This window comes from Chiloscyllium punctatum, chromosome 38 (assembly GCF_047496795.1).
Source record: "Chiloscyllium punctatum isolate Juve2018m chromosome 38, sChiPun1.3, whole genome shotgun sequence".
Taxonomy (NCBI): Eukaryota; Metazoa; Chordata; class Chondrichthyes; order Orectolobiformes; family Hemiscylliidae; genus Chiloscyllium; species Chiloscyllium punctatum.
Window position 1 is genome coordinate 59990702 of NC_092776.1, and position 26570 is coordinate 60017271.

General features: G+C 43.4%; 1 protein-coding gene across 1 annotated transcript in view; it reads left to right on the top strand.

The window, feature by feature from the left end:
* Positions 1-26570, top strand: part of pkd2l1 (polycystic kidney disease 2-like 1) — an 82662-nt gene that overhangs the window by 16232 nt on the left and 39860 nt on the right. Inside the window, exons 3-6 of the mRNA XM_072557973.1 lie at positions 3234-3361; positions 18604-18851; positions 20875-21099; positions 23976-24204. Of these exons, the coding sequence (XP_072414074.1) occupies positions 3234-3361; positions 18604-18851; positions 20875-21099; positions 23976-24204 (830 nt within the window). The remainder of the gene's footprint in view (positions 1-3233; positions 3362-18603; positions 18852-20874; positions 21100-23975; positions 24205-26570) is intronic.

The window sequence follows — 26570 nt, forward strand, 5'->3', positions numbered from 1 at the left end:
CTGTGGGTGAGACCTGACAGTAGGTTGCACTCTTAAGAAAGAGGAGAAAATAAACAAAGGAATTTCACCCTAAACACAATGATCGCCTGAGCCATATGGGCAGGTTGCAGTGTATAACTTCAGGAAAGTTGAATGTCCTGCTGGTTATTCTGCTGTTGTCAATGAGACACATTGTTTTATTGTTTGTCGTGTGTACAAGCGGAAGCTGAACAAACACCATCTGTTCATTGCTTTTAAATTTTTCTATATGCTAAACATGATTCATTCATTATAATTAATCATGGCTTCAGATTACAATTTTGACTTTATACACAGCAGGGTGATGATTTTCTATATTACCCAAGCATCAAAACAGCAGAACTGTGTGTGTGCTTTTTTTCAAACAATAATGTCTATTGTAATCTACTATTGAATTAATGTCTGTCTGCAAGGAGGTGATATGTGTACACACTTTGTGTTCATGTTTTGAAACATCCTTTACTTATGGGCAAAATTAATGTTGACGGTGATGCATTATATTTGATAGTAAAACACACTAAATAGCACTTTTGTATCATGTCTCCACAAAACCATTAATTTGCTATCTCTGACAGACACGTGTAATAATTTAACATTTACTGCTAAACCTTTGTATTCTAATAAAAGGGAATTAACCTATGATTCATGCATCTAATGCAGTAACAAATATTTGGGGATTGTGTACTTGGTGTTACTGAAGCAATTTAGAAGGTCCGAAGTAAAACAAATGAGATGACTATCTGACACGTCAGAACAGAAGGTGTCTGATAAAGAAACCTTCCTAACTGAAGCAGCTAGCAGTATTTTTAAGGCTGACATTTCCAACCAGATGAATGAAGAAATGCAGTCTGACGTTTGGTGATATCTCTGTCTTTATGATTTAATTGATGACTGTAAGACTGCCTTAAGTTTTAATTTTATTTTGTTTGTTGCTTTCAGATTCTTTATCCCACCCTAAAGGGTTCCCTGTTAAACCCATGCTTCTCTCAACCCTGGCTTCAAACATTCATCAGCAATTAATGGGATCATCAGTCTCATTTTCAGGGATTTAAAAAAAATCCTAGCACTGTCCTTAAAATCATAAATGGGAAGCAAGTCACCAGGACAAAGTACTGAATGAATTAACTCTTTTTTTTTATTTTGGGACTATCATCTTTCATGGGAGGCACGGTGGCACAGTGGTTAGCACTGCTGCCTCACAATGCCAGAGGGGGAGTTTGTACATTCTCCCCGCATCTGCATGGGTTTCCTCCGGGTGCTCTGGTTTCCTCCCACAGTCCAAAAATGTGCCATTACAAATTGCCCATAGTGTTAGGTGAAGGGGTAAATGTAGAGCAATGGTCTGGGTGGGTTGCTCTTCGGAGGGTTGGTGTGGACTTGTTGGGCCGAAGGGCCTGTTTCCACACTGTAAGTTATCTATCTAATCTAATCTTCAAACTGACAGAAAACAGGGTTTCATTCACTCAAAGATCACCCACATTGTCCATCCAAAACTACAGAATTACATTGGATACTGCCTGCCCAATATCTCTCTACACCTTTGAAAGGTGTAATAAGAATTAACCCTCATTTAAAGCATTCATTTCATCATTATACAATGAAGTGTAAAACGTGTATGTGTTGATGTAAATGCAATCTAAATTTTAAGGTTCACATCCTGCAGTTCCATTTTAATAAACTCTTCTGCCTTCAATTTTCACACCCATTAGTTGTGTTATACTGCCAGTTTTCCAACTTTCTTGACACGAGTCCTTCTCCACAAAGAGTTTTCACAGCTTTTCACAATTCTCTGCACAATTATAATAGTTCAATTTGCTTGATATTGCATTTTAAGCCTCTTTCAGATTGGTAGACCATGGGTTTCCTTTTAAATACATAATTTTTCATTGTTCTGTAGAGGGACTTAATTCACATTTGGCGTATGGTATCAGCCAAACCAAAAACAAAATACTGTATAAGCCAGAGATCTGAAATAAAAACAGAAAATGCTGGAGAAACTCAGCAAGTCTGGTAATATCTATGAAGACTTATGAGAAACTTGAGTTAACGTTTTGAGCCCAGTATAACTCTTCTTCAGAATTCATATTGGAGTTCAAAATTTCTCCTCATCTCATTGCTAAATGGCCACGTATCCTTATGCTCATTTGTGACTCCCAGTTTTTTTTTGCCCCTGTCATTGGGGAACATCCTTTCCTGTTGGACTATAACCTGGTGTTGTGTGCTTTTTAACTTTGTCCACCCCAGTCCAACAGCAGCACCTCCGTATCATGACCAGAGTGAGTGGTAGAGCAAAGTGAGCAGATGCCATTGTAAGTCTACAAAGGAATATAGACAGGTTGGGTGAGTGAGCACATGTCTGGAAGATGGAGTACAATGTTGGTAAATGTGAGGTCATCCATTTTGGTAGGAATAACAACAAAATGGACTATTCTTTAAATGGTGAAACATTGCAGCATGCTGCTGTGCAGAGAGACCTGGCTGTCCTTGTGCATGAATCACAAAAAGCTGATTTGCAGACACAGGTAATTCAGAAGGCTAACGGAATATTGTCCTTCATTGCTAGAGAGATGGAGTTTAAAAATAGGGAGGTCATGCTCCAGCCATTTAGGGTGCTGGTGAGGCCACCCCTGGAATACTGTGTACAGTTTTGTTCTCCTTACTTGAGAAAGGATGCAAAGGAGATTCAATAGGTTGATTGCAGAGTTGAGAAGGTTGGCTTTCAAGGAGAGATTGAGTGGACTAGGACTGTAATCATTGGAATTTAGAAGAATGAAAGGGGATCTTATAGAAACATATAAAATAATGAAGGGAATAGACAAGGGAGGTGGTTTTCACTGGTAGGTGAAACTAGAAGTAGGGGGCATATCCTCAAAATAAGGGGCAGCAGATTTAGGACTGAGTTGAGGAGGAACTTCTTCACCCAAAGGTTGTGAATCTGTGGAATTCCTTGCCCAGGGAAGCAGTTGAAGCTACAAAGTTAGATGTTTTCAAGGTAATGATAGATAGACATTTGAACAGTAAGGGAATTAAGGATTATGGTGAGCGGGTGGGTGAGTGGAGCTGACTCCACAAAATGATCAGCCATGATCTTATGGAATAGTGGAGCAGGTTATTTCTTATCTTATCATCTTTACTATCTGAAATACAGAGTTTTTACAGTTCTATTACGATTGGTCACATGTGATACTGGTAAACTATGACCTTTCCTTTTCCAGTGACCTATGGAATGACCAGTTCAAATGCCTACTACTACACTAAGGTCATGTCAAACCTCTTCCTGTCGACTGCAGTAGATTCAGGGGTTACCTTTCAAACCATACACAGCATGGCTGATTTCTGGAGCGTGAGTACAATTCAATGAATTTCTAAAATGCCTCATGTATTGTGTCATCTTTATTAATCACAGCGAGTGCAGCATAGTATTCATAATAGACATTTGATGAGTTTGCAAAAGTTTGAGGAGCCCCATGCTTTCAGTGGTAATGTACTGAGGAATGAATGTCTGAATGAGCAGTTGAACTTAATATTGTAACAAAGTGTGAATAAACTGACTAAGTTCTTTGTAATGAACCAATGAGATCTGTATATCCCCTGAATGTACTTAACAAACCTGAGGAGCTGCTAATTGTTGGTTTCTTTATAAAATTGAGATGCTGCCAATACTTTATAATATTCAATGAAGATGTATTTCAACAGTTGCTATCACCTTCAGAGTTTCTGTTGCAGCAGTTAGACAATGGTCAGTTGCTACAATAGGAGCAGAGTCATTGTAATAAAATGCTACATCAGGTTAGCTTCACAGATGTCAGGATGGAGTTGACCAGAGTCACATCTGAGGCTGGAGGAGTGAGGGTTTTCTCACACCTGTTCCACCACTTCACAGCTTACCACATAAGTTCGACATACTTATAAACACATACACTCTGTCTCACACACTCACACATGTACACGCACACACACACACATACACATACACACTCTCTCACTTACTACCCACACACACCCTCTCAACATGCACACAGACATACTCCCACTCTCACTCACCTACACACACACATTCACACGCTCTCACACACACATACTTCCAGTCTGACACAACCACACTCTCACAAGCATGCACTGTCACTCTCACAACTACATGTGCACACAAAGATACATGTATACACACACATAAACCACACATACACTTCCATCCACACTCTCTCTCTCACACCCCACACTCCCTCTCAAATGTGTACACAGACACAGTCCCATTTTCACACACCCACACAAACACATACACACTCATGCACAAACACAAACACTGTCACAAACTTCCTCTCTCACACACACACACTCACACATAAACACATGCATGCACTGACTCATACACACACTCCCACTCTCATGCACCCACGCACAGAGATACACAGAAACTCACTCTCACACACTAGTACACATACTCTCTCTTTTACACATACATTCGTGCACACTCTCTCACACACATTTCCACTCACACACATACAAACACACACACTCTGTCTCACACACTCTCACAAACACACTCTCCCACTCAGTCTCACAGACATACACCCACAAACTCTCCCACTCAGTCTCACAAACACTCCTACACAGTCATTCTCAATCACAGTGTCTCACACACAGTCTCACAGTGTTTTACACACACTCTCACAGTGTTTTACACACACTCTCACAGTGTCTCACACTCACTCTCACAGTGTCTCACACACAGTCTCTCACATGCACACATACTCTGACACATATATAGTCTTGCACATACACTTACACTCCTACTCTCTCACACACACTCGTACACAGTTTCTCTCACACAGACCTGCACACTCTCTCCCAGACAGACACTCCTACTCTCATAAACCCACATACACTCTCACACACAGTTTCTCACACACAGTCTCTCTCATAAACACACTCTTCTACTGTCACACAAAGACACTCTCAGACACACAGTCTCACACAGCCATACACTCTGGCCCACATGCCAGGAGGAAAGCACATGCATACACAGACACACTCTCACACACATGCACACGCTCTCACACACATGCACACGCTCTCACACACATGCACACGCTCCCACACACATGCACACGCTCCCACACACATGCACACGCTCCCACACACATGCACACACTCTCACACACATAAATTCTCACAGTCACTGTCTCTCACACACATGCACACACACTTTCTCACTCTCACACATCCCCAGACATTCTCGCGTGCATACACTCTCTCACACACATTCACTCTTCTATAAATACATGCACGCACACCCACTCTCAAACCGATGCACCAATACTCTCACACACACATACTGTCACTCTCACACACACACATGCTCAGCCTCACATCTGTGCTTGCACACTCACACTCTCACTCTCACACACACACATGCTCAGCCTCACATCTGTGCTTGCACACTCACACTCTCACTCTCACACACACGCATGCTCAGTCTCACATACCATATATACACACACACAAACACACAGACCCACACAAACGCACTCTCACATGCACGTACGCACACTCTCACTCTTACACACACACATACACACACACACACACACACACACACACACACACAAACACACACATGCTTAGTCTCTCTCTCCCTCTCACACACACACTTCAAGAAATGATTGAAAAAATGGAATCCTCTGCAGAAAGTGACTGTATGAAAACAAAATTGCTTTGGCCAATAGGTTGTTTTGGAATGCAAAAGGATAAAGAATAGAACTTTACGGAATCCGTTCCTGTGATGTTCTAGCTGGTGTTGTGACTAATCATGCACAGTTGTCCCTGAGTCTTTCAGACATGCTCAGGAAATGTAATCTTGCAGTGTTTCTTCAACCAGTTTTAAAGGAACAAATTGGTTCATTCTGAATTCAACGACTGGTTGGGCCGAAGGGCCTGTTTCCATACTGTAGGGTATCTAATCTAAAAAGAATGTTTTCAGAAATGAGAGTGATCAGCTGAGCAGCTTGTCCTTAGCAGGTTTTCCTTCAATTAAATCACTCCAAGACAGTTACTGTTCAAACAAAAAAGTACCCAGCAAAGGATGGAGCCTAGACCAGAGCAACCAGTTATTACCAGCCATGTGATTTACAGGAAGCTCTCTTATAAACCAAAACTCTAGTGTCCACTGTGAACTCTTAATGATCTCTTTTAAATATACCTTTTTGTGAATTGAAAATAAATCAATTTTCCAGTGTTATAGACTAGGCTAAACACCTCCAAAATTCATTAAGAAGATAGGCTAGACCCAACTTTTTTTTTATTTTTAAAGGCAAGTGCAAAGTGTTGTGTTCCAGATGCAAGTCGATTGGTCAGACCACCACACTTAAAGCAAAACTCAATTTATTCTTACACTATAGGTAAAATACAGACTAAATAAGAATAGAAAAATTAGCTTAACTATAACTCTATTGAAATACTTAACAGAATGATATATCCTAACTACCGCTGATTAGCTGTTCCAAGATAGTAACATCCCATGAAGATACCCTCAGCAGAGGGAAATTTCAGGAAAATAGATTTTCTCACATGCAACATTTCTCCAGTCCAGGAGGAAAGGACATTGTAATGGAAAATTAACGAATTTAACATTTACTGTGAAATCTGAAAGAGAATGCCTTTCTAAATTTAACGCTGTGCTGAGCTTTGCAAACAATACTTTGCTGAGTGCTGCAGCCAGGAGACAGCTCGGCTTTGTTTGAATTCTGTAAACATTCAACTTGACCTTGCGACAGTCGAATTCAGCCAAAGCTGAGGAAAGCATAAGAACAGTTATGTCTATGACCAGGAGATGAGAAAATAACAACTTAACTTTTGCCAGTCTCTGCCCTTGAGAGTGTGATAAGAATGGTATGAGAAGTGTATCTGAATTATGCTCAAGTGCCCCTTACATGAGGCATCTGGCCAAATGTATTGGGTCAATTCTGCAGAATCTGAATAAAGCTCTTTTCTTTGCTCTTGCTAACAGTTGAGTTGAGTCAATTTAATTTCCATGACCGACATCAAGAGAAAATTCTGATAAAGAGAGAGAGAACTCAAGTGTTTTGCTGTAGCAGGGAGAGCAGCTTCCAAACTCCAACAGCTACTGAAAATTAAAGTAAAATCCTGGTTCTATGCGAACTTGACTCCACCCATTCAGGGTGCTTCTATTGTTCCTACTTTAAATAAAAACACCCGAGGCCTTACTTTGTTGACTTGGAACAAACCACTTGGCACCTCTGTCTCTGCATCTTTTCATTTAAAAAATGGACAAAGTACATATCTTAAAGCCATGGTATGGTCATACCACAATCTTATGAAAGATTAAACTATTCCAGCAATGTTGCTTCCACAGCATCTTTGTAACATGAGCATTTCAGTGTTAAGGTGATAGACTCCAAGTTCTGAGCAAATTCCTGCAGCAAGTTGGTCCTGTATTTATAAATGTGCTCTAACACATTGATGACAAGTTTTCTGGCTGATTTGTCAAACTCTTCACAGTCCACATCTATCAGAGTTCTGTTCTGTGCCTCTCAATTCAAGCCTCAGATGAGTCCTCTTGCACCCTGAAAAACTGACAGCGTTGCTCAGTGTCCTGGCAGCTGCCCACTTTCCTGCCCAGGATCTCACCTATTTTTAATGTCCTTTATAATCTAACCCCCTCACCTGACCCACAGGCTAAGTCTAAACTGCTGGTGCCTCTGTCAAATCAGCTGATGATGCTCTACCATTGGACATAGCAACAGCCTGCTACCATCTGCAACTTGCAAACAGGAGAGGTTGTAGATGAGGGATGAATAGGGATGCTGCCTTCTTGAACTGCTGCATCCTGTGTGATGTGGGTTGACCCCAAAATGCCCCCTGACAGGGAATTCTGATGGAACGGCAATATATTTCCAAGTCAGGGTGGTTAGCTAGGAGGGGAACCTGCAGGGGATGGAGTTTCCATGTACCTGCTGCCCTTGTCCTTCTAGATGGAAGTGGTTGTGGATTGGGAAGATGATGACTAAGGAGCCTTGGTGATTTTCTGCAGTTCCCTTTGTAAATAGTACACACTGCTGCCACTGAGCGTGAGTTTTGAAGAAAAGGTGGTGGATGTGGTGCCAATCAAGCGGGCTGCTTTGTGCTGAATGGTGTCAAGTTTCTTGAGAGTTATTGGAGCTAGACCCATCCAGGCAGGTGGGGAGTATTGTATTCCATCACACTTGTGCTTTGACCATAAGAACTAGCAGCATGAGTAGGCCATTCAGCCTCCCGAGGCTGCTCTGCCATTGGGTACGATCATGGCTGACTGATCTCATTGCAGTCTCAACTCCACTTTCCTCCCCACTCTCCATAACTCTTCCACTCATTACTAATTAACAATCTGTCCATCTCTTCCTTAAAGTTATTCAGTGTCCTAGCACATTCTGGGGCAGTGAATTCCACAGATTGAGAGAAGTGATTCCTTCTCAGCTCTGTTTGAAAGCTGCCACCCCTTCAGCGTAAAACTATGACCTCTCCTTCTAGAGGGTGGGCAGGCTGTGGACAGTCAGGTGGGGAGTTATTCACTGCAGGATTTACAACCTTTGACCTGCCCTTGTAGCTTTGCTATGTATATAGAGAGTCCATTTCAGTTACTGGTCAATGTTAACCTTAGGGCTGTTGGTAATGGGGTACTCAGTGATGGTAACAACAGTGAATGTTTTTGTTTCAGATCTCCAGCATCCAAAGTGTTTTACTTTTGTTTGTTTGTTTCTGTTTGCACTTTTCAGTACATCTCTTTGTTTTGAATGTTGTAGACATTCAAATATAAAGTCTCTAGCTGGTTTAATCTGGTCCTTTTATTAACTTTTGTAACCTCTAACCTTATCTGTCACTGCATTCATAGGTTTGTTCTATCTATTCTTTCCTGCCCTGGTCAGTTTGTTATTTCCCACATTAACACAGTTCTGTCCTGCCTCGTCTGAACCCCTTGTTTTTCCATATCTTTTCAAATTTGACCTGTTAAGCCAGAGTCTGAGTCGAGTGTGTGAATGTGTACTTTGATATGTTTGCACACAAGTGAAAGAGTGAAGCACATAATAGATTTTTGATTGCTGTGAGAGTTTTACTGACCTAATAACTGACTGGGAGCTGATGTTTATTAATTAAAGCTTTGAGGAACAGTTTGACCTGTCTTGTCAGTAAGGTGCTTTCAACTAAAATTTCAGCAACTTTGTTAAAACAAACAACCAATGCTGGCACCTAGAAAGTATTCTGTCACAAACTTTACATTTTGAAACAGACAGGAACATTGTCCATTTGAGCTGGAACAATTTATCTTGGAAAGCACTGAATTAAGGAGAGAAAGCTGGGATTGCTTAGTTCTTGGTTTTCTTAAATGTTAAGAAAAGTAGGAAAGTGTTATTTGAGGTTGTGTTGTAACTTGTTTGTGGTGCAAGGTGAAATGAAAATCACAGCATTTATGACATTATGTATTTCTAAGTAAAACAGGAATAAAAGTCTGTATATTTTTCATACAAATGGATTGGAAATGTTTGGGCTGTTTTCTGTGAGGAAGAGAACGCTGAGAGGAAATTTGATCAAGATATTTTGAAATCAGAAGCACCCTGGACCAAGTCAAATGAAATAAACTGTTCCCATTGAGGGGGGGGGGGGCGGGTTCGAGGAGAGAGGCCACAGACTTAATGTGATTGGCAAAAGAAGCAGTGGTGACAGAAGAAAATATTTTTTTCATGCAGTGAGTGGAATGCGAGAGTGTGGTGGAGGTGGTTCAGTTAAGGCAATCGAGAGAGAATTGGGCAGTTATCTGAAAAGGATGTGCAGGGTTACAGGGAGATGATGGGGAAATGGCATAAATGAATTTCTCATTTGGAGAGCCAGCACACTCAGGAGGGGGTGAATGGCCTTCTTCTACACTGTATTAATTCTGCAATTGCAAAATGACTAAATACAACACATCCTCCTGCTGTCCTCCCCAGTCAGCCTGAGTTGGATTATCTGACCAGAAATACAGCCCGCCAGGATTTATTATCGTGGTGATAACCCTGCAGCAGCAGTGGTGAGTGAGGACTGAGATGGGCCTCTCTCAACCCTCCCAACAATGATCCCACTGAGATTCCTGTTGAATCAGAAAATCAGACAGTTGTCAGTGGGGGGGGGGGGGGGGAGAGGCCACTCTGATTCACAGTCCCGCTACATTCTGGATTTTTCATGCACTCAGTTGCGAAATGCAAGGCATTTTATTGGCACATGCATCATGCCTGTGAGAGCACATTGAGGTCGAGAGCAAGCTGTGTCATGTCCAACCCTCGGCACCAGGTGGCAGTCACATCATAGAAACTGATAGAGATTATATTCACACACCAGTTTAAAGGTTGCAATAATATCTTCCTTAGTTTATACTTTGCTAAGGAAAGGGAAAGCTGCCCATCTGACAGAAGAGTAATGCGCTGATAAGGCAAAGTTTCTGCTAAATGCAGGAAGGTGATGATGAATTTTCAAACATACTGACAATATTTGCCAGCAAATGCTGATTAGATTTCCTGAAAGCAAACTCCCAGAGTGTAATTGTATCCTTTTACAGGGAGTACAGAGCAGGGATTTCCCTCCACACAGCTCCCCAGCACATGGAAAGAGTTAATGTAGGAGATCAGTAAAGTCTTCAACTTATTCTTGTACTGTTGCTCAACATGCTGTCAAGGAAGTGTATGTATTGTGTTAAAGAATGAATGTGTATTTAGATAATACTTATTACATACCTGGGACATTCCAAAATTCACTCTTGCAGCATAGAACTTAAGTCGGCCCACCAAAGGGGCTTTAGCGGTGAAGAGCTGGGGAAATTCGGGGAGCTGCAGACCAGGACAATTCCCAGATCCTGTTCCACTTCTGAGTAGGAATCCCATGGGAATGAGCAACCGATTCAGCCAATGGAGGCTCCACTCACAGGCGTTTTTCAGAAGCTGCTGAAATTTTCTCCATGTCACCCAGGACACCCTGCGAACCAGACCAATGATCATCTTCCAACTATTGCCTTTGTCATTACCATCACTGAATCCCCTGTTTTTCCCCTTTCAGAAGGTTCTCTCTCTCTCTCTACCTTAGAAGGTTCTATCTCTTGTGTCATAGGAGACCCAGCTACCAAGTATCAGCAATTTGCTTCTCTTCTGCTTCTCTAATGTTTATTCAATAGATTCTAGTACTTTCCCTACTCCTGATGTAAGGCTAACTAAGGTCGTTGTGTCTTTCTCACTTAATCCCTTCTTAAATAGTGAGGTTAGATTTGCTACTTTCCAATGCGCAGGAAGCATTTCAGAATCTATTGAATTTTGAACATGAATCTTCAACCATCAACTATCTTGGTAATAATGTCCTTCAGCATTCTGTAGGCCATCGGGCCCTGGGATTTATCAACTTTCAGCTCCATTGATTTGTCTAGTACTGAAGCTTTTTACTGAAGCTAATTTCTTTCTCCTCTACATTTGGCTCAACCCCTTGGATCTCTAGATCTGGGAGATTCTTGTATCTTCCTCAGTGAACATAGACACAAAGGAGTCATTGAGTCACAGAATCCTACAGCACAGAATCAGGCTCTTCAGCCCAAACTGGTCCATGCTCACCAAAATGTCCATCCACACTAACCTCATTACTCTCCACTTGGCCCATATCCTTCTAATCCTTTCCTATCCATGTATTTGTCCAAATGCCTTTTAAATGTTGTAGTATACCCGCTTCAACCACTTCCACTGTCAGCTCATTCCATACGTGTACCCATCCTCTGTGTAAAGAAGTTGCCCCTCAGGATCCCTTTTATTCTTTCCCCATTAACCTTAAACTGATGTCCTCTAGTCCTTGATTCCCCAACCCTGGGAAAAAGACTGAGTGCATTCATCCTATCCATGCCTCTCATGATCTTATACACTTCTGTAAGATTCCCCCTCAGTCTTCTATGCTCGAAAGAAAAAAGTCCTAGCTTGTCTAACCTCTCCCTATAACTCAGACCCAGTCAGTCCTGGCAACATCCTCGGAAATTTCTTCGGCACTCTTTCCAGTTTAACAACATCCTTCCTAGAGCAAGCTGACCAAAACTGAACACAATACTCCAAATGCAGCCTCACCAACATCCTGTACAACTGCAACATAACTTCCCAACTTCAATACTCAATGCCTTGACTGATGAAGGCCAGTGTGCCAAAAGCCTGTCCCTGCCCTGTCTACCTGTGATTCCACTTTCAGAGAACCTTGCACCTGAACTCCAAGGTCCCTACACTCCTTAAGGCCCTACTGTTCACCATGAAACTCCTACCTTGATTTGACTCCAGAACTCAAGACCTCACAATTATCTATATTAAACTCCATTTGCCACTTCTCAGCCCACTTCCCCAGCTGATCAAGGTCCTGCTGCAATTTCTGATAACCTTCCTCACTGTCCATGATACTGCCTATTTTAGTGTCATCTGTAAACTTACTAATCATACCTTGTACATTCTCATCCAAGTCATTGATATAGACAACAAACAGTAATGGGCTGAGCACTGACACCTGAGGCACCTCATTAGTCACAGGCCTCCAGTCCGACAAGCATCCTTCCACAATTAGCCTCTGCTTCCTACCATCAGCCGGAGGTGAGAGTGGAAGCAGGGAACAGCCGGTGGTGAGAGTGGGAGCAGGGAGCAGCCGGTGGTGAGAGTGGGAGCAGGGAGCAGGGAGCGGCCGATGGTGAGAGTGGGAGCAGGGAGCAGGGAGCAGCCGGTGGTGAGAGTGGGAGCAGGGAGCAGGGAGCGGCCGATGGTGAGAGTGGGAGCAGGGAGCAGGGAGCAGCCGGTGGTGAGAGTGGGAGCAGGGTGCAGGGAGCAGCCGGTGGTGAGAGTGGGAGCAGGGAGTGGCCGGTGGTGAGAGTGGGAGCAGGGAGTGGCCGGTGGTGAGAGTGGGAGCAGGGAGTGGCCGGTGGTGAGAGTGGGAGCAGGGAGCAGGGAGTGGCCGGTGGTGAGAGTGGGAGCAGGGAGCAGGGAGTGGCCGGTGGTGAGAGTGGGAGCAGGGAGCAGGGAGTGGCCGGTGGTGAGAGTGGGAGCAGGGAGTGGCCGGTGGTGAGAGTGGGAGCAGGGAGTGGCCGGTGGTGAGAGTGGGAGCAGGGAGCCTGAGGTGGTGATGGAGGCCCTGTTCCATCTGATCAGGGGAGGTCAAGCCGCTATGAGGAGCATGGCCAAGGCCTTATGGACTGTGCTGTTGAACTGTTAACGGTGTTTCTTTGTTTTTCTAACTTTTAGTAAGCAGGATTGTAGTGTTTAATGTTATAGCTTTGTTTTCCTTTTTTTTCTGCTTTGTAACTAAGAATCTTCACCAAGGTACCAAGATAACATGGCACCGTAAGTGGTGACTTGTAAACTTTTCACTGTACTCATGTGAGTACATGTGACAATAAATCTAACTCAATTACAGAGCCGTAGTTTAGTCAACTGCCTTAGCATCAGTCAAGGGGATTGAAACCTCTCACGGTAGATTTATCAATGTGGTTTAGCCAGGAGTAAGTGCAGATCGAGGATTTGAACATGTCCAGGCTATTGCAGATCCATTGCTGTCTACTCCCGTTCTAGATCTGGTATCCCCATGGGCAAAGGTTGTTTTATGATTTTTATGTTTTAAGCTGTGTCGATGGTGACACGGCATTGATGTGATTCCTTGTCATTAAACTTTTGGTTAACAGTGAGTCCCAAGATGATGATGGTGGTGACTCAGAATGGTGGAGTTGGGTTTGCATGTTTCTGTGTTGGGCTTTACTTAGTGCTGACAAAATTTGAATGTGACCTGTCACTTGCTCGCCAGCTCCTCCTGTTGGTCAGTGGTGGCTTCTTCATTCTGAAGCAGTTGTGAAGGAAACATTTAAAGTCAGAGTAGGCTATTTGGCCTCTTGAGCCCACATCACTGTTCAATATAATCACGGCTAATCTATATCTCACTGCCATATTTTGTTTTCTCTCTACACTCCTTGATCCCTTTAACATCTAAAAATGTATCTACAAAATGTATCTACAAATTCTTGAATACATCCAGTGGCTTTGGCTTCACAACTATCTGTGGCAGAGAATGCTACAGGTTCACTAAGTGAAGAAAGTTTTCCTCATCCCAATCTGTCCCCTGGTTCTACACTCCCTGACTAGGGGAAACATCCACCCTATATCTAGTCTGTCCGGCCCTATCAGACTTTTATGTATTTCAATCAGATCCCTTCCCATTCTTCTAAACCCTAGTGAGCACAGGCCTAGTTAAACCAAGCTGTCCTCATGGGACAGTCCTGCCACCTCCTATATCCCTAATAAACCTTTGCTGCACTCCCTGTATGGAAGCTGTATCCTTTCTTCGGTAGGTAGACCAAAACTGTACACAATATTCTGGGTGTTAGTAGGGCCCTGTATAACTGTGGTGAGATATTCCTGTTTCTGAACTCTCATCCTCAAATGAATCAGAATACTCCAAAAATGGAGAGCCGTTGATGAAGCAACTGAAGATGATTGAAGTGAGTTTGGTTTTGGATCGGAGGCACTGTTTCCTGCTCTGTTTTGTAGATTAACTGTAGTTATAGCAATTAACCTGAAGTTCCTCCTTAAATACAGTCATGACCGGAAGTTTGGTAAGTAGTCCAACTGCTCCAGAGGCTTTTCCAGCTGTTGGATTTCTCCTACAAACTGGAGTAACTCTGAGAATGATCTGGAAGAGGGAATTAAGGAATGGAGTTAAGCAGCTTCGAGCCAAACTGTTAGAAAATGTCCTGCCCAATGAGCGCTGACTTTGTTTTGCACCTTGATGAGCTCTCCTCCAATGCTTGACTCTCAGGCGAGAGGCCCTTGAGTTTGGATCATAGATTGTCTTCATATGATACAGTGACCATCCCAATACATTCAGCAGGAATGTCTGCCATCTAGTGGAACGAGGGAACAGCTGACAAATATATTTAGTAAGAGTTTGAATTGGTTGTGTAACCAGGGGGAACCAATGGGGTAAGCGTGAATATGGAACCTGTTTAGAAACATTGATTTACTGGTGTACAACAGGCTGAGGGAATGAAGCACTTTGTTGGTGTGCACAGCTGTTAGATCTCCTGCGCTGTTGACCATTTGTCACTTTGTGTCTCAGGTGTTATGTGATGCTGCTACCTTCTTGTGCCTTTAGGGATGCCTGCTTTTCTCTTGAGCTACAGCGAGGTTTCAATCTGGCAGAGGTTTTGCACATTTGCTTGATGAGATTCTGAATTTCTTACTCATGTTTTTGTCAAAGTAGTCATAGTGCTTCGAGGTGGAAAGACCAAGGAACTCTTCATATGTCTTGCCTGCTACCGTTAACTTTAGGCTTCAGCAGGCTGTACGTGGAACTCCTGGAAACTGAGAGACTGGCAGTGACTAGAAGTACCACATTGGAGGGACTCTGAAGGTTTTGATGTTAATTGTCTTATGGAATTGTTCCCACTGCTTGAGAGCCAGTCAGATGGAAATAGTAGATTAGATAAACTGATGATTATTTGCATAGTTGCTGAGCTCCCTTATTCATAGAACCCCTACAGTGTGGAAACAGGCCATTTGGCCCATTGAGTTCACACTGACCCCCTGAAGGACATCCCACCCAGACCCACCCTATCCTTGTAACTCTGCATTCCCCACGGCTAATCCACCTAGACTGCACATCCCTGGACACTATAGGCAATATAGCCTGGGAGAAAGTGAGGGCTGCAGATATTGGAAAGTTAGAGTCAAAAAATGTGGCACTGGGGTGCCATACAGGTCATACAGCATCCGAGGAGCAGGAGAGTCAATGTTTTGGGCATAAGCCCTTCATCAGGCAATTTAACCTGGCCAACACACCTATCCTGCACATCTTTGGGCTGTGGGATGAAAGCAGAGCGCCAGGAGGGACCTCTCACAGACATGGGGAGAATGTGCAAACTCCACATAGACAGTCACCAGAGGGGGAGTTAAACCCAGGTGCCTGGTGCTGAGAGGCAGCAGTGCTAACCACTGAGCTACCGTGCTGCTCAAATCTGATGATGCTTGTGCGTGCACTCCCTCTCAAACTGACTGTTAGGTCATTGTCAATTCCACCTCTGAAGTGTTTGAGAAAATAGGTCTCTCACTAAACACTCAGGTCCTTTTCTGACCGACTCACAAAGCACAAGACCTCTTCCCATGCCTTAAGATCAATGATGAGACCCTAGAAAATGTGGACCATGCCCTATATCCTGGGAGCTTCCTTTGCCTAGGGCAGGTATAGATGGTGAACTTCTTCAGTGTGCTAGCTCAACCTTTGGCTACCTGAGGAAAAGCAGTTTTGAGGGCCAGGATGTCAAACTCTAGGCTAAGGTCATGGTTTTCTGGGTAGGAGCGATTCCCCATGCTCCAAGTGTTAGGGGATTGGACAATCTACAGCAGACACCTCTGTCAAAATCATGGAGAAATGCTACCAGACATGACTTCACAAGATTTGCACAGCCTGGTAGCAAGGGCTGTCCTGGAATAACATCCTGTCTCGAAGGTTACTCCTGTCTAGCATCGAGGCAGTAATCTGACAAAACCCAACTCTGCCAGGTGAGGCACACTGTTCGTAATATCTGACACCAGATTCCTGAAGGTTTTCGACTTGGAACACGGTCCCAGTGCTAGACTCCCGGAAAGTCAGCAGGAACACTTTCAGGATGTCCATGAAAAAACTCTGATCAAACATCCCCACTGTCTCATGGAAGTATCTGGCCCGAGGTCACCTAAAATGGAGAAGGCTGATTCCAATCGCATCGAGAAACTGCAGCAGGCAAGTGCAGAGGTGAAGTCGAGATGGTGCGGAGTGGGGGAATGTGCACCAACACATTGACCCCAATTCATCCGAATCCTTCATGCACCACCATATGGGGTAGAGGGAGTAGATCAAACACTGGACTAAGCAGCCAGCTCCAAACCCATGGGCCAGGAGAAGCAAGTCATTCCCAATATTGTAGGTCTGAAAAGATACTTGGATCAAGAGCACTTACCTAGGGAACATCTGCAGTCCATTTGGAACTAGAGTCACGTGAGGTGAATGAAACAGGCAGAGACTTTTACATTTCCAGTGAATGCAAACTAACTGTTTCATTGGAGGGTATTCCAGCTGAAGACTGAAAGGGATCAGATTATATAGATCACTGTCTTACTGAAATCCATCATGGACTGGCAAAGATAAGGTACACACTTCAGTCCTTTATTGAAGGGTGGATGAATTGGTTGAGATGGAGGTGGTTTGGGAGAAGCAGCAGGTCAGGTGAAGTGAGGTGAATTGCAAACATAGATCATTGGCTGCAATCAAGCCTAGAGAGACATTTACCTTGTCTCTGTTTACCACTTTCTACTCTGCTGCTCCTTTTTTAAAGGGATGAGGAAATTTAGACTGCCGTAGGATGTAAGGTGGGTAGCAGCTGCCTGGAAAACAATCCTACACTTCCAGGATCTGCTGCTAGCAAGAGTGTATCAGCTGGGCATGTGGAGAGTGAAACTCTAAACGCTGGATAATGCGGTTTCCTCAGGGTCAAACCCTCCTGCTGAGTATGATATGGTCAGAGTGATTTGCTATGTGCTAGCATACAAACATGGACCGTGGAGAGTAGATTCTTGTGAGACAGATATCTGGAAATTTATGAACAAGTATGCACACTGATATGGTCCCAAGTTACATACAGTCAAAGTTTATGCTTACTTACATTTCTGTTACACTAAATTAACTGTTTGGTTGACTAGCTGACTGTTGCTTACCTGACTGACTGTATGACTGACTGACTGTGTGGCTGATGGATTGACTGATGTCTGACTAACAGACTGACTGGATGTGTGACTAATTGTTTGTTTGACTGACTGACTGTGCCAAAATGACTGTGTGGCTAACTGACTGTGTGACTGGTTGACTGATTGTGTGACTGTGTGATTAACTGCTTGACTGACTGACTGACTAACTGTCTATCTGACTGACTGTCTGACTGACTCTCTAACTGAAATGATGATTAAGGGTAGTGACCATCCTAAGTGCAGGTTGTGGAAATAAGCTGAAACTCCTGCAGGATTACACCACTGAGTTCTGATCTCAGTTAAAAATGACACAACTCCAGGTTATAGTCCAACAGGTTTAATTGGAAGCACACTAGCTTCCAATTAAACCTGTTGGACTATAACCTGGTGTTGTGTGATTTTTAACTTTGTACACCCCAGTCCAACACTGGCATCTCCAAATCATGAGTTCAGATCTGACCATCTCAGAAACTGAAACTCTATGTCGCTGAGAGTTCTGTAGCTCTGTAGACCTCACCAGCAGAGTACAGCCAGCAGTGACTGCTCTGCTGTCACCCCAGTCTTCGAGCTGCTGACCCTCACCTTCTGCATCACACATGGAGGTAAATACTGAACCCCACTTTTTTGTTAAACAAACAGGGGCTGTCTGTTGAAAGGACTGTTTAAGGGTACAAGCAGAAACAGAGCTAAGAATGTAAATGAGATTTTGAGACATCAGTATTCTTGACATTATATTTTGTTGATTTCTGTCCTTTGCCTGTTTGATGGAGCACTGTTATTCTCTGTTCAGTATGCACAGGGTCCCTTGCTCAATGGACTGTATTGGACCAAGTGGTACAACGGAGATTCATTTTCACATGGACCTCATTCGTTTATTTACTACGAAAACATTCTTCTGGGGGTCCCCCGTATCCGGCAGATCAAAGTGACGAATAATTCCTGCATGGTTCACAAGGACTTTCAAAAAGACATCAGTGGGTGCTATGATGTCTATACATCCGACACTGAGAGGAAATTCTCCATCAAGAACGAGTCTGCGTGAGTGTGATCTATTTCCTTTTAAAAGGGATCACCAACTGCAAGCTACACTACAGATCATTCTGCCTTCTTCCCTCCCCTTCTTTAAGTGCACAAGGTGTGTGACTGTGATGTGGTTGTTCTTGACGGTTCAGTCAGACAGCATGTTTGGTTGGAGGTCTGCATCACAGCAAGCAACCTTAGGGCTCTTCAACCAAAGTGTACTGCAGATGACACCAAAATTAGAGGTGTAGTGGACAGCAAAGAAGGTTAGCTCAGACCTCAGCTGAACCTTGATCAGATGGGCCAATGGACCCGAGCAATGGCAGATGGAGTTTAATTCAGATAAACGTGAGGTATTGCATTTTGGAAAGGCAAACCAGAACAGGGTTTATACACTTAATGGTGAGGTCCTGGGGAGAGTTACTGAACAAAGAATGTGCAGGTTCATAGTTCCTTGAAGGTGAAGACACTGGTGAAAAAACAGGGTAATGAAGAAAGTGTTTGATATGTCAACTTTTATTGGTCAGTGCATTGAACTCAGACGTTGGATGTCATGTTGCAGCTGTACAGAACGTTGGTTAGGCCACTTTTGGAATACTGCGTTCAATTCTTGTCCCCCTGCTTTAGGAAAGACGTTAAACTTGCAAGGGTGCCAAAAAGATTTACAAGGAGGTTGCCAGGATTGGAGAGTTTGAGCTATAGGGAGAGGCTGAATAGGCTGGGGCTGTTTTCCGTGGAGCATCGGAGACCGAGGGGTGACCTTATAGAGGTTTATAAAATTATGAGGGGCATGGATAGGATGAAAAAAGTATTTTCTGGTTAGGGGAGTCCAAGACTAAGGGCATATATTTAAGGTGAGAGGGGAAAGGTATAAAAGGGATCTAAGGGGCAACTTGTTTACACAGAAGATGGTGCATGTATGGAATGAGTTGCCAGAAGAAGTCGTGGAGGTACAATTACTACATTTAAAAGCTATCTGGATGGGTATATGAATAGGAAGGGTTTCGAGGGATATGGGCTAAATGCTGGCAAATTGGATTAGATTGATTTAGTATATCTGGTCAGCATGGACAAGTTGGATCAAAAGGTCTCTTTCCATGCTGTATATCTCAATGACTCTATGACTGCTTCGATTTTTAGCCTTCATCTCTAACTGGATTTTCTCTTCTTGAACCCTACACCATTAAGGTTAATTAAAAAGCCTGTGTTATTGTTCCAGGTGAGCTCAGTTCAGTCCACGTGCTTTAAGGTTTGACTCTTCATCTTCTCCAGTTTCATCATCTGACGCATCTGCTAAGTGCTAAGGAGAGCTTGAACATTCTCATTTTAAGGATGGCCCACAAATAAATGACCTGTTCTTCCATTATTGTGGGGGCAGGTTCCTCGTGTTGGTGTAGAGCCCCAGTCACTAAGGGATGGACCTCTGAACGCTGCTGCTTCCTGTCTGCAACAGGAACATTGTCTCAGAAAGTCATTATCAATAAAATACAAACCAGGATTAATTTTTAAAAAGCTAATTATGGCATTAAAGATTGACTGCTTAATCTATAGATATTTGAGCTGGTAAACACGGCGGGTTAAAGCAATTGTATTTTGATATTTGCATTAATTCAGCAATTACCTAAAGCAGCTGAGAGAGCAAGATTGTGTTTATTTGGTCAAGATTGAATTTTTGATTTAAATCAAACAAATGAGTTGTATTTTTGTCAGCATCAGGCTTTTGATCTAAGCAAATTATTCATGAATTACAGGAAAGCCAGTCAGCTCATCCCGTCTACAGCTGAGTTAGATTTTGTCCTCGGTTAAGAGGTGAATTCACTTCCACCATGTACTGTTGCCTCCTCCAGGGATATGGACAGGGTGAATAGAGAGCTGCTCTTCCCCTTGGTTGCAGCAGGCTTTGTCCCATTTTGCATAATTCTCCTATTAATGTCCACTTACTCTAACTATGTGAAGCATCTCATAAAAGATTTCAGTGTTGGAGATGCTGTAGAAATCCAGGTCTGTTGTCATTAACTGTGACTGTGGTCTTTGTGTGTAGGTGGACGTATTACTCAGAGTCCGAACTCGGAGGCTCTGCACACTGGGGTAAGCTAACTGTCTACGGTGGTGGTGGCTATTATCAAGACCTCAAGACAAATATGTTTGAAAGTGCTGCAATTCTACAAAACCTTAAGGAGAGTCTCTGGCTGGACAGAGGGACCCGTGCAGTCTTCATTGATTTCACCGTTTACAATGCAAACATTAATCTCTTCTGTGTTATAAGGTATGTCTCCTCACAATCTCTTTGTGTTCTCCTCACTGTGTCTATTTCTTTCCTATCAGCATACTCTCAGTTATTAATATCGATTATAATTAGCTGAAGTCCTAACACTGATCCTTACAGAACTCAATTAGCCTGGCAACGTTAAAATATCCAGTTTCTCCTCTTCGCTTCCTGACAATTAAACAGTCCTCCTTCCATTAGTATTTATAGCCTCAAATCCAGGCGTTTTTATTTTGTATATGAACCTTGGGTGTAGCATCTTACTGAGTGACTTTTCCGAATTCAAAAAGACCACATCTATTGACTTCTCTTTATCTAGTATCTACACCCAAGAAAAGATTCCAATAAATTTGTCCTTAATAGTTTCCCTTATGCATACCATAATGTGCAGAAAATCATTCAGTCTGATAGGAAGAATATAGCAGTCAAGTAATTTTTATACAAGTGAGACACAGGTCAGTGTTGGTGATCAGGGGTTTGTAGATGAATCACATAAGGTTCAAGTGCAGGTACAGTAAGCTGTTGGGACGTTAAATGGTGTGTTAGCCTTTATTACAGTAAGATAGTACTATAATAACTGCAGTTGTATAGGACTGTGGTGAAATCATGCCTAAAGTATTGTGTACTATTTTGGCCTTCTTGCCTAAGGAAGGATACACTTGCCTTAGACATAGCAACATTGAGGCTCACAAGATTAATCCCTGGCGTTAGCAGGTGGTTCCATGAGGCAGACTAAATAGAATGGTCCTAGATTATCTAGAGATTTGTTGGTAGGGGGTGACTTCACTGAAATGTATAAAGGTTTTATGGTCCCAGTGAAAACCAATAAGCTGAGAAACAAAGTTCCTGAAAGATCCTAACAGAAGAAACCATTGGAGAAGGTTGGCTTTTGGTTTATTTTACTTTAACAAACAAACCAAAACTAACATTAATTAAAAATAAATCAACAAGCAAACTTTAGTTAGTAGAAGCTGTCAATTATAGTTAAAATAGTTGAATAATTGATCTTATGGATTGATCCAAAGGGTCTTTATCAACTCTGTCTTCATTTTTTCCTTACACACACCTTGACAGTCAAGTCCCCTCCAACAGAACGTTTAATCCATTTGGGCTCCACTGGTACAATCATCACCAAAACAATCATCAGCAGAATCTTCTGAGCTCAGTTCATGCCAGATTACTCAGAGTCACCGTCACCTTATTAACACCGTCATACACTGACCAGCTCTGGTAAAAGCTGAAACAAGGACAAGGATTTTACTTCACTATCCCTGTTGCTACCCCCAGTCTTCAGTTTCTATTCTTAGCAGCTGAGTCACACACACAACACAAGACCTGCCTGACCTCCTGCTGAAATCTGATCTCTCAGCGCTTTCTGCGTTTTTCTCAATTAGCGTCCATTTGCCTAGCACCCTGAAGTGTGGTTTGCCAGAAATCTGATGTCACATTCAGGAGTCAAAAAATTACTGTTCTGGTGTCCCTTTCGGTTAGGGGTTGCCTCACAAAATATAGGATTTGAAATCAAAATTAGCGCAGACAACAGCTCACATATTCTTCCCTTCCTCACTCTGAGAAATAGTGGATTTCATCAGGAAGTGCAAATGCTGAGGCAATATTTCCCCGGGGTGGAGAGTCTGGAAAATAAAGCCGCAGTCTGAGGATGATGGGCCAGTCATTTAGGACTGACATGAGGAGGTTTAGCCCCATTTAGTAAACCTTTTGATGTTCCATTATTGGTCATAATTAAGATTGAGACATTTTGAGTACAGGAGGAATCAAGGGATATGGGAATCAAGGGATATGTATGGGTGAAGAAATTAAGCTCTTATAAAGATCATCGACAGTGTTATTGAGTGACATGCAGGCTAAAGTAGCTCTGTGACTTTCTATTGCACTATAACGTGAAACCTTTAACTGATTAGTTTGTGGTTTTACAAACCAATGATTAGTTTCATTCCCAGAACAGATTGTGTCAGGTTTCAAGAGGAAAGATCATTGATGTGAAACATTAACTCTGTCCCATTCTCCTATGGATGCTTCCTGACCTGTTGAGTATTCTCAGTATTTTCCTTTCTTGTTTCAGGTTTTTTTTGCCTCTGTGGTATCTTGCTTTTGTACCAGAATTGCTATTGGCTTTGTAAAAACTTGACAATGATTGTGTGATGGGAATACATGACAATTGAAGAACGTTTGAATATTTAATAATAGACATGGGGAAGGTGATGGCCTAGCAATATGGCCTGGACTGTTAAGCCAGAGTCCCAGATAACATCCTGGGGACCTGGGTTTGAATCCTGCCACCACAGCTGGTGGAATTTGAATTTGATAAATATCCAGAATTAAGAATCTAACAATGAGCATGAATCCATTGTCGATTGTCAGGAAAAACCCATCTGGTTCACTCATGTCCCTTTTGGGGAAGAAACTGCCATCTGAGACAAAAATAAACTGCAGATGTTGGAACCCAAAGTAGACAGGCAGGAGGCTGGAAAAACGTGGCAAGCCAGGCCGCATTAGGAGGTAGAGAAGTCGACATTTCAGGTGTAACTCTTCCTCAGGACTGAAGGGTTACACCTGAAACGTTGACTTCTCTCCCTCCTGATGTGGCCTGGCTCGCTATGCTCTTCCAACCTCCTGCCTGTATCCTTACTTGGCCTGGCCTACATGTGACTCCAGACCCACAACAATGTGGTTGACTCAGAACTGCCCTCTGGGCAATTAGCGATGGGTGATAAGTGCCAGCAACACCCTCATCCTGTGAATAAATAAAGGGAAAAACCTCCATGCAGAGCTGACAATTCAGCTGCTTGTGATATATCCTCACAGCTGTGGTGGGACATTTATCCGTAATCAGTTTGAATTACTTTCTTTTCAAGGCTTGTTGTCGAATTCCCGGCTACAGGCGGTGCGATCCCCTCATCACAGTTCCGTACTGTGAAACTCATCCGTTATGTCAATAACTGGGATTACTTTATTATTGGCTGTGAAGTGATCTTCTGCGTCTTCATCCTTTACTACATTGTGGAGGAGATATTGGAAATCAGAATTCACAAACTGCAATACATCAAATGCATCTGGAATTGTTTGGACCTGGTGGTAATTTTGGTAAGTGTTTGATTTTTCATCTCATCACCAACTATCGACTTGTCACTGGCCAGTGCATTTACTGCTTCTCTTTGGGAAACGTTGTGTCCTCATTACCAGCCCCTGAGGGCCTTGGCTTTGGCTGTGTTTAAAACTGTTAAAAGGCATGTGCTGTCAATTCTTCTGACAAAAGTGAAACATCCATGTTATGGGACATGTCACTGGGTTCTCACTCTGAATAAATATCACGTAAAATCATGCAACTTACAGTTTTCCTTTATAAATAGAACAGATGTACCCAGTTCCAGATGCTTGGAGTAATATATTTAGTTAAATTTGCAGCTGTTCACTGTGTGTAATCAAAGTATATTTTATGTATGTGTGTATGTTATATGTGTAAAATCAGTTTGACAAATTACAGCGCACCAGACAAGTGCATTTACAAATAAAATGTGTATTCATTCCCAGATACTTAAGTAGAAATCAGGGTGTCAGAGTCGAAGGATAAGGGGTGGGCTCTTTAGGACTGATTCTGGATCCTCCACCTCCGCCGGATCTGCTCCCACGAGGACCAGTTCCATCACAGAACACACCAGATGGCCTCCTCCTTTAGAGACCGTAATTTCCCTTCCCACGTGGTTAAAGATGCCCTCCAACGCATCTCGTCTACATCCCGCACGTCCGCCCTCAGACCACACCCCTCCAACCGTAACAAGGACAGAACGCCCCTGGTGCTCACCTTCCACCCTACCAACCTTCGCATAAACCAAATCATCCGCCGACATTTCCGCCACCTCCAAACAGACCCCACTACCAGGGATATATTTCCCTCCCCACCCCTTTCCGCCTTCCGCAAAGACCGTTCCCTCCGCGACTACCTGGTCAGGTCCACGCCCCCAAACAACCCACCCTCCAATCCTGGCACTTTCCCCTGCCACCGCAGGAACTGTAAAACCTGCGCCCACACCTCCTCCCTCACCTCTATCCAAGACCCTAAAGGAGCCTTCCACATCCATCAAAGTTTTACTTGCACATCCACTAATATCATTTATTGTATCCGTTGCTCCCGATGCGGTCTCCTCTACATTGGGGAGACTGGGCGCCTCCTAGCAGAGCGCTTTAGGGAACATCTCCGGGACACCCACACCAATCAACCACACCGCCCCGTGGCCCAACATTTCAACTCCCCCTCCCACTCTGCCGAGGACATGGAGGTCCTGGGCCTCCTTCACCGCTGCTCCCTCACCACCAGACGCCTGGAGGAAGAACGCCTCATCTTCCGCCTCGGAACACTTCAACCCCAGGGCATCAATGTGGACTTCAACAGCTTCCTCATTTCCCCTTCCCCCACCTCACCCTAGTTCTAAACTTCCAGCTCAGTAACTGTCCCCATGACTTGTCCGGACTTGTCCTACCTGCCTATCTCCTTTTCCACCTATCCACTCCACCCTCTCCTCCTTGACCTATCACCTTCATCCCCTCCCCCACTCACCTATTGTACTCTATGCTACTTTCTCCCCACCCCCACCCTCCTCTAGCTTATCTCTCCATGCTTCAGGCTCACTGCCTTTATTCCTGATGAAGGGCTTTTACCCGAAACGTCGATTTCTAAGCTACTTGGATGCTGCCTGAACTGCTGTGCTCTTCCAGCACCACTAATCCAGAATCTGGTTTCCAGCATCTGCAGACATTGTTTTTACCTCTTTAGGACTGAGATGAGGAAAAATGTCCTCACCCAGAGAGCAGTAAGCCTGGGGAATTCTCTGCCACAGAAAGCAGTTGAGGCCAAACCTTGAATGTTTTCAAGAAGGAGTTAGTTAGGGTGAAGGAGATCAAAGGGTATGGGGAGAAAGTGGGAACAGGGGACTGAGTTAGAGGATCAGCCATGTTCACATTAAATGGCAGAGCAGGCTGAATGGCCTACTCCTGTTGTTTCCCCATGAGAGAGTCTATGACCAAAGGGATCATCTCAGAATAAGGGGCTGTGCATTTAAAAGAGATGTAGAGGAATTTCTTCTCTCTGAGGGTAGTGAACCTGTGGAATTCTTCACTGCAGAGGGCTGTCGAGTCTGGTCATTACGTACAGTTAGGATTGAGATAGACATTTTAATCAGGAAAGGAACCAAGTGTTACAGGGGAAAAGGAAGGAAAGTAGAGCTGAGGATTCTCAAGTCTGCCAGAATCTCACTGAATGGTGGAGCAGACTGAAAGGGCTGAATGGCATGTTCTGCTCCTACTTCCTTTTCTTTAAAGATGTGATTACCTACTGTGAGGAAACAGGCCATTTAGACCAACAAGTCCACATGACCCTGTGAAGAGTAATCCACCCAGCCCCATTCCCCTACCCTACCGTATATTTACCCCTGACTCAGACACCTGACACTACA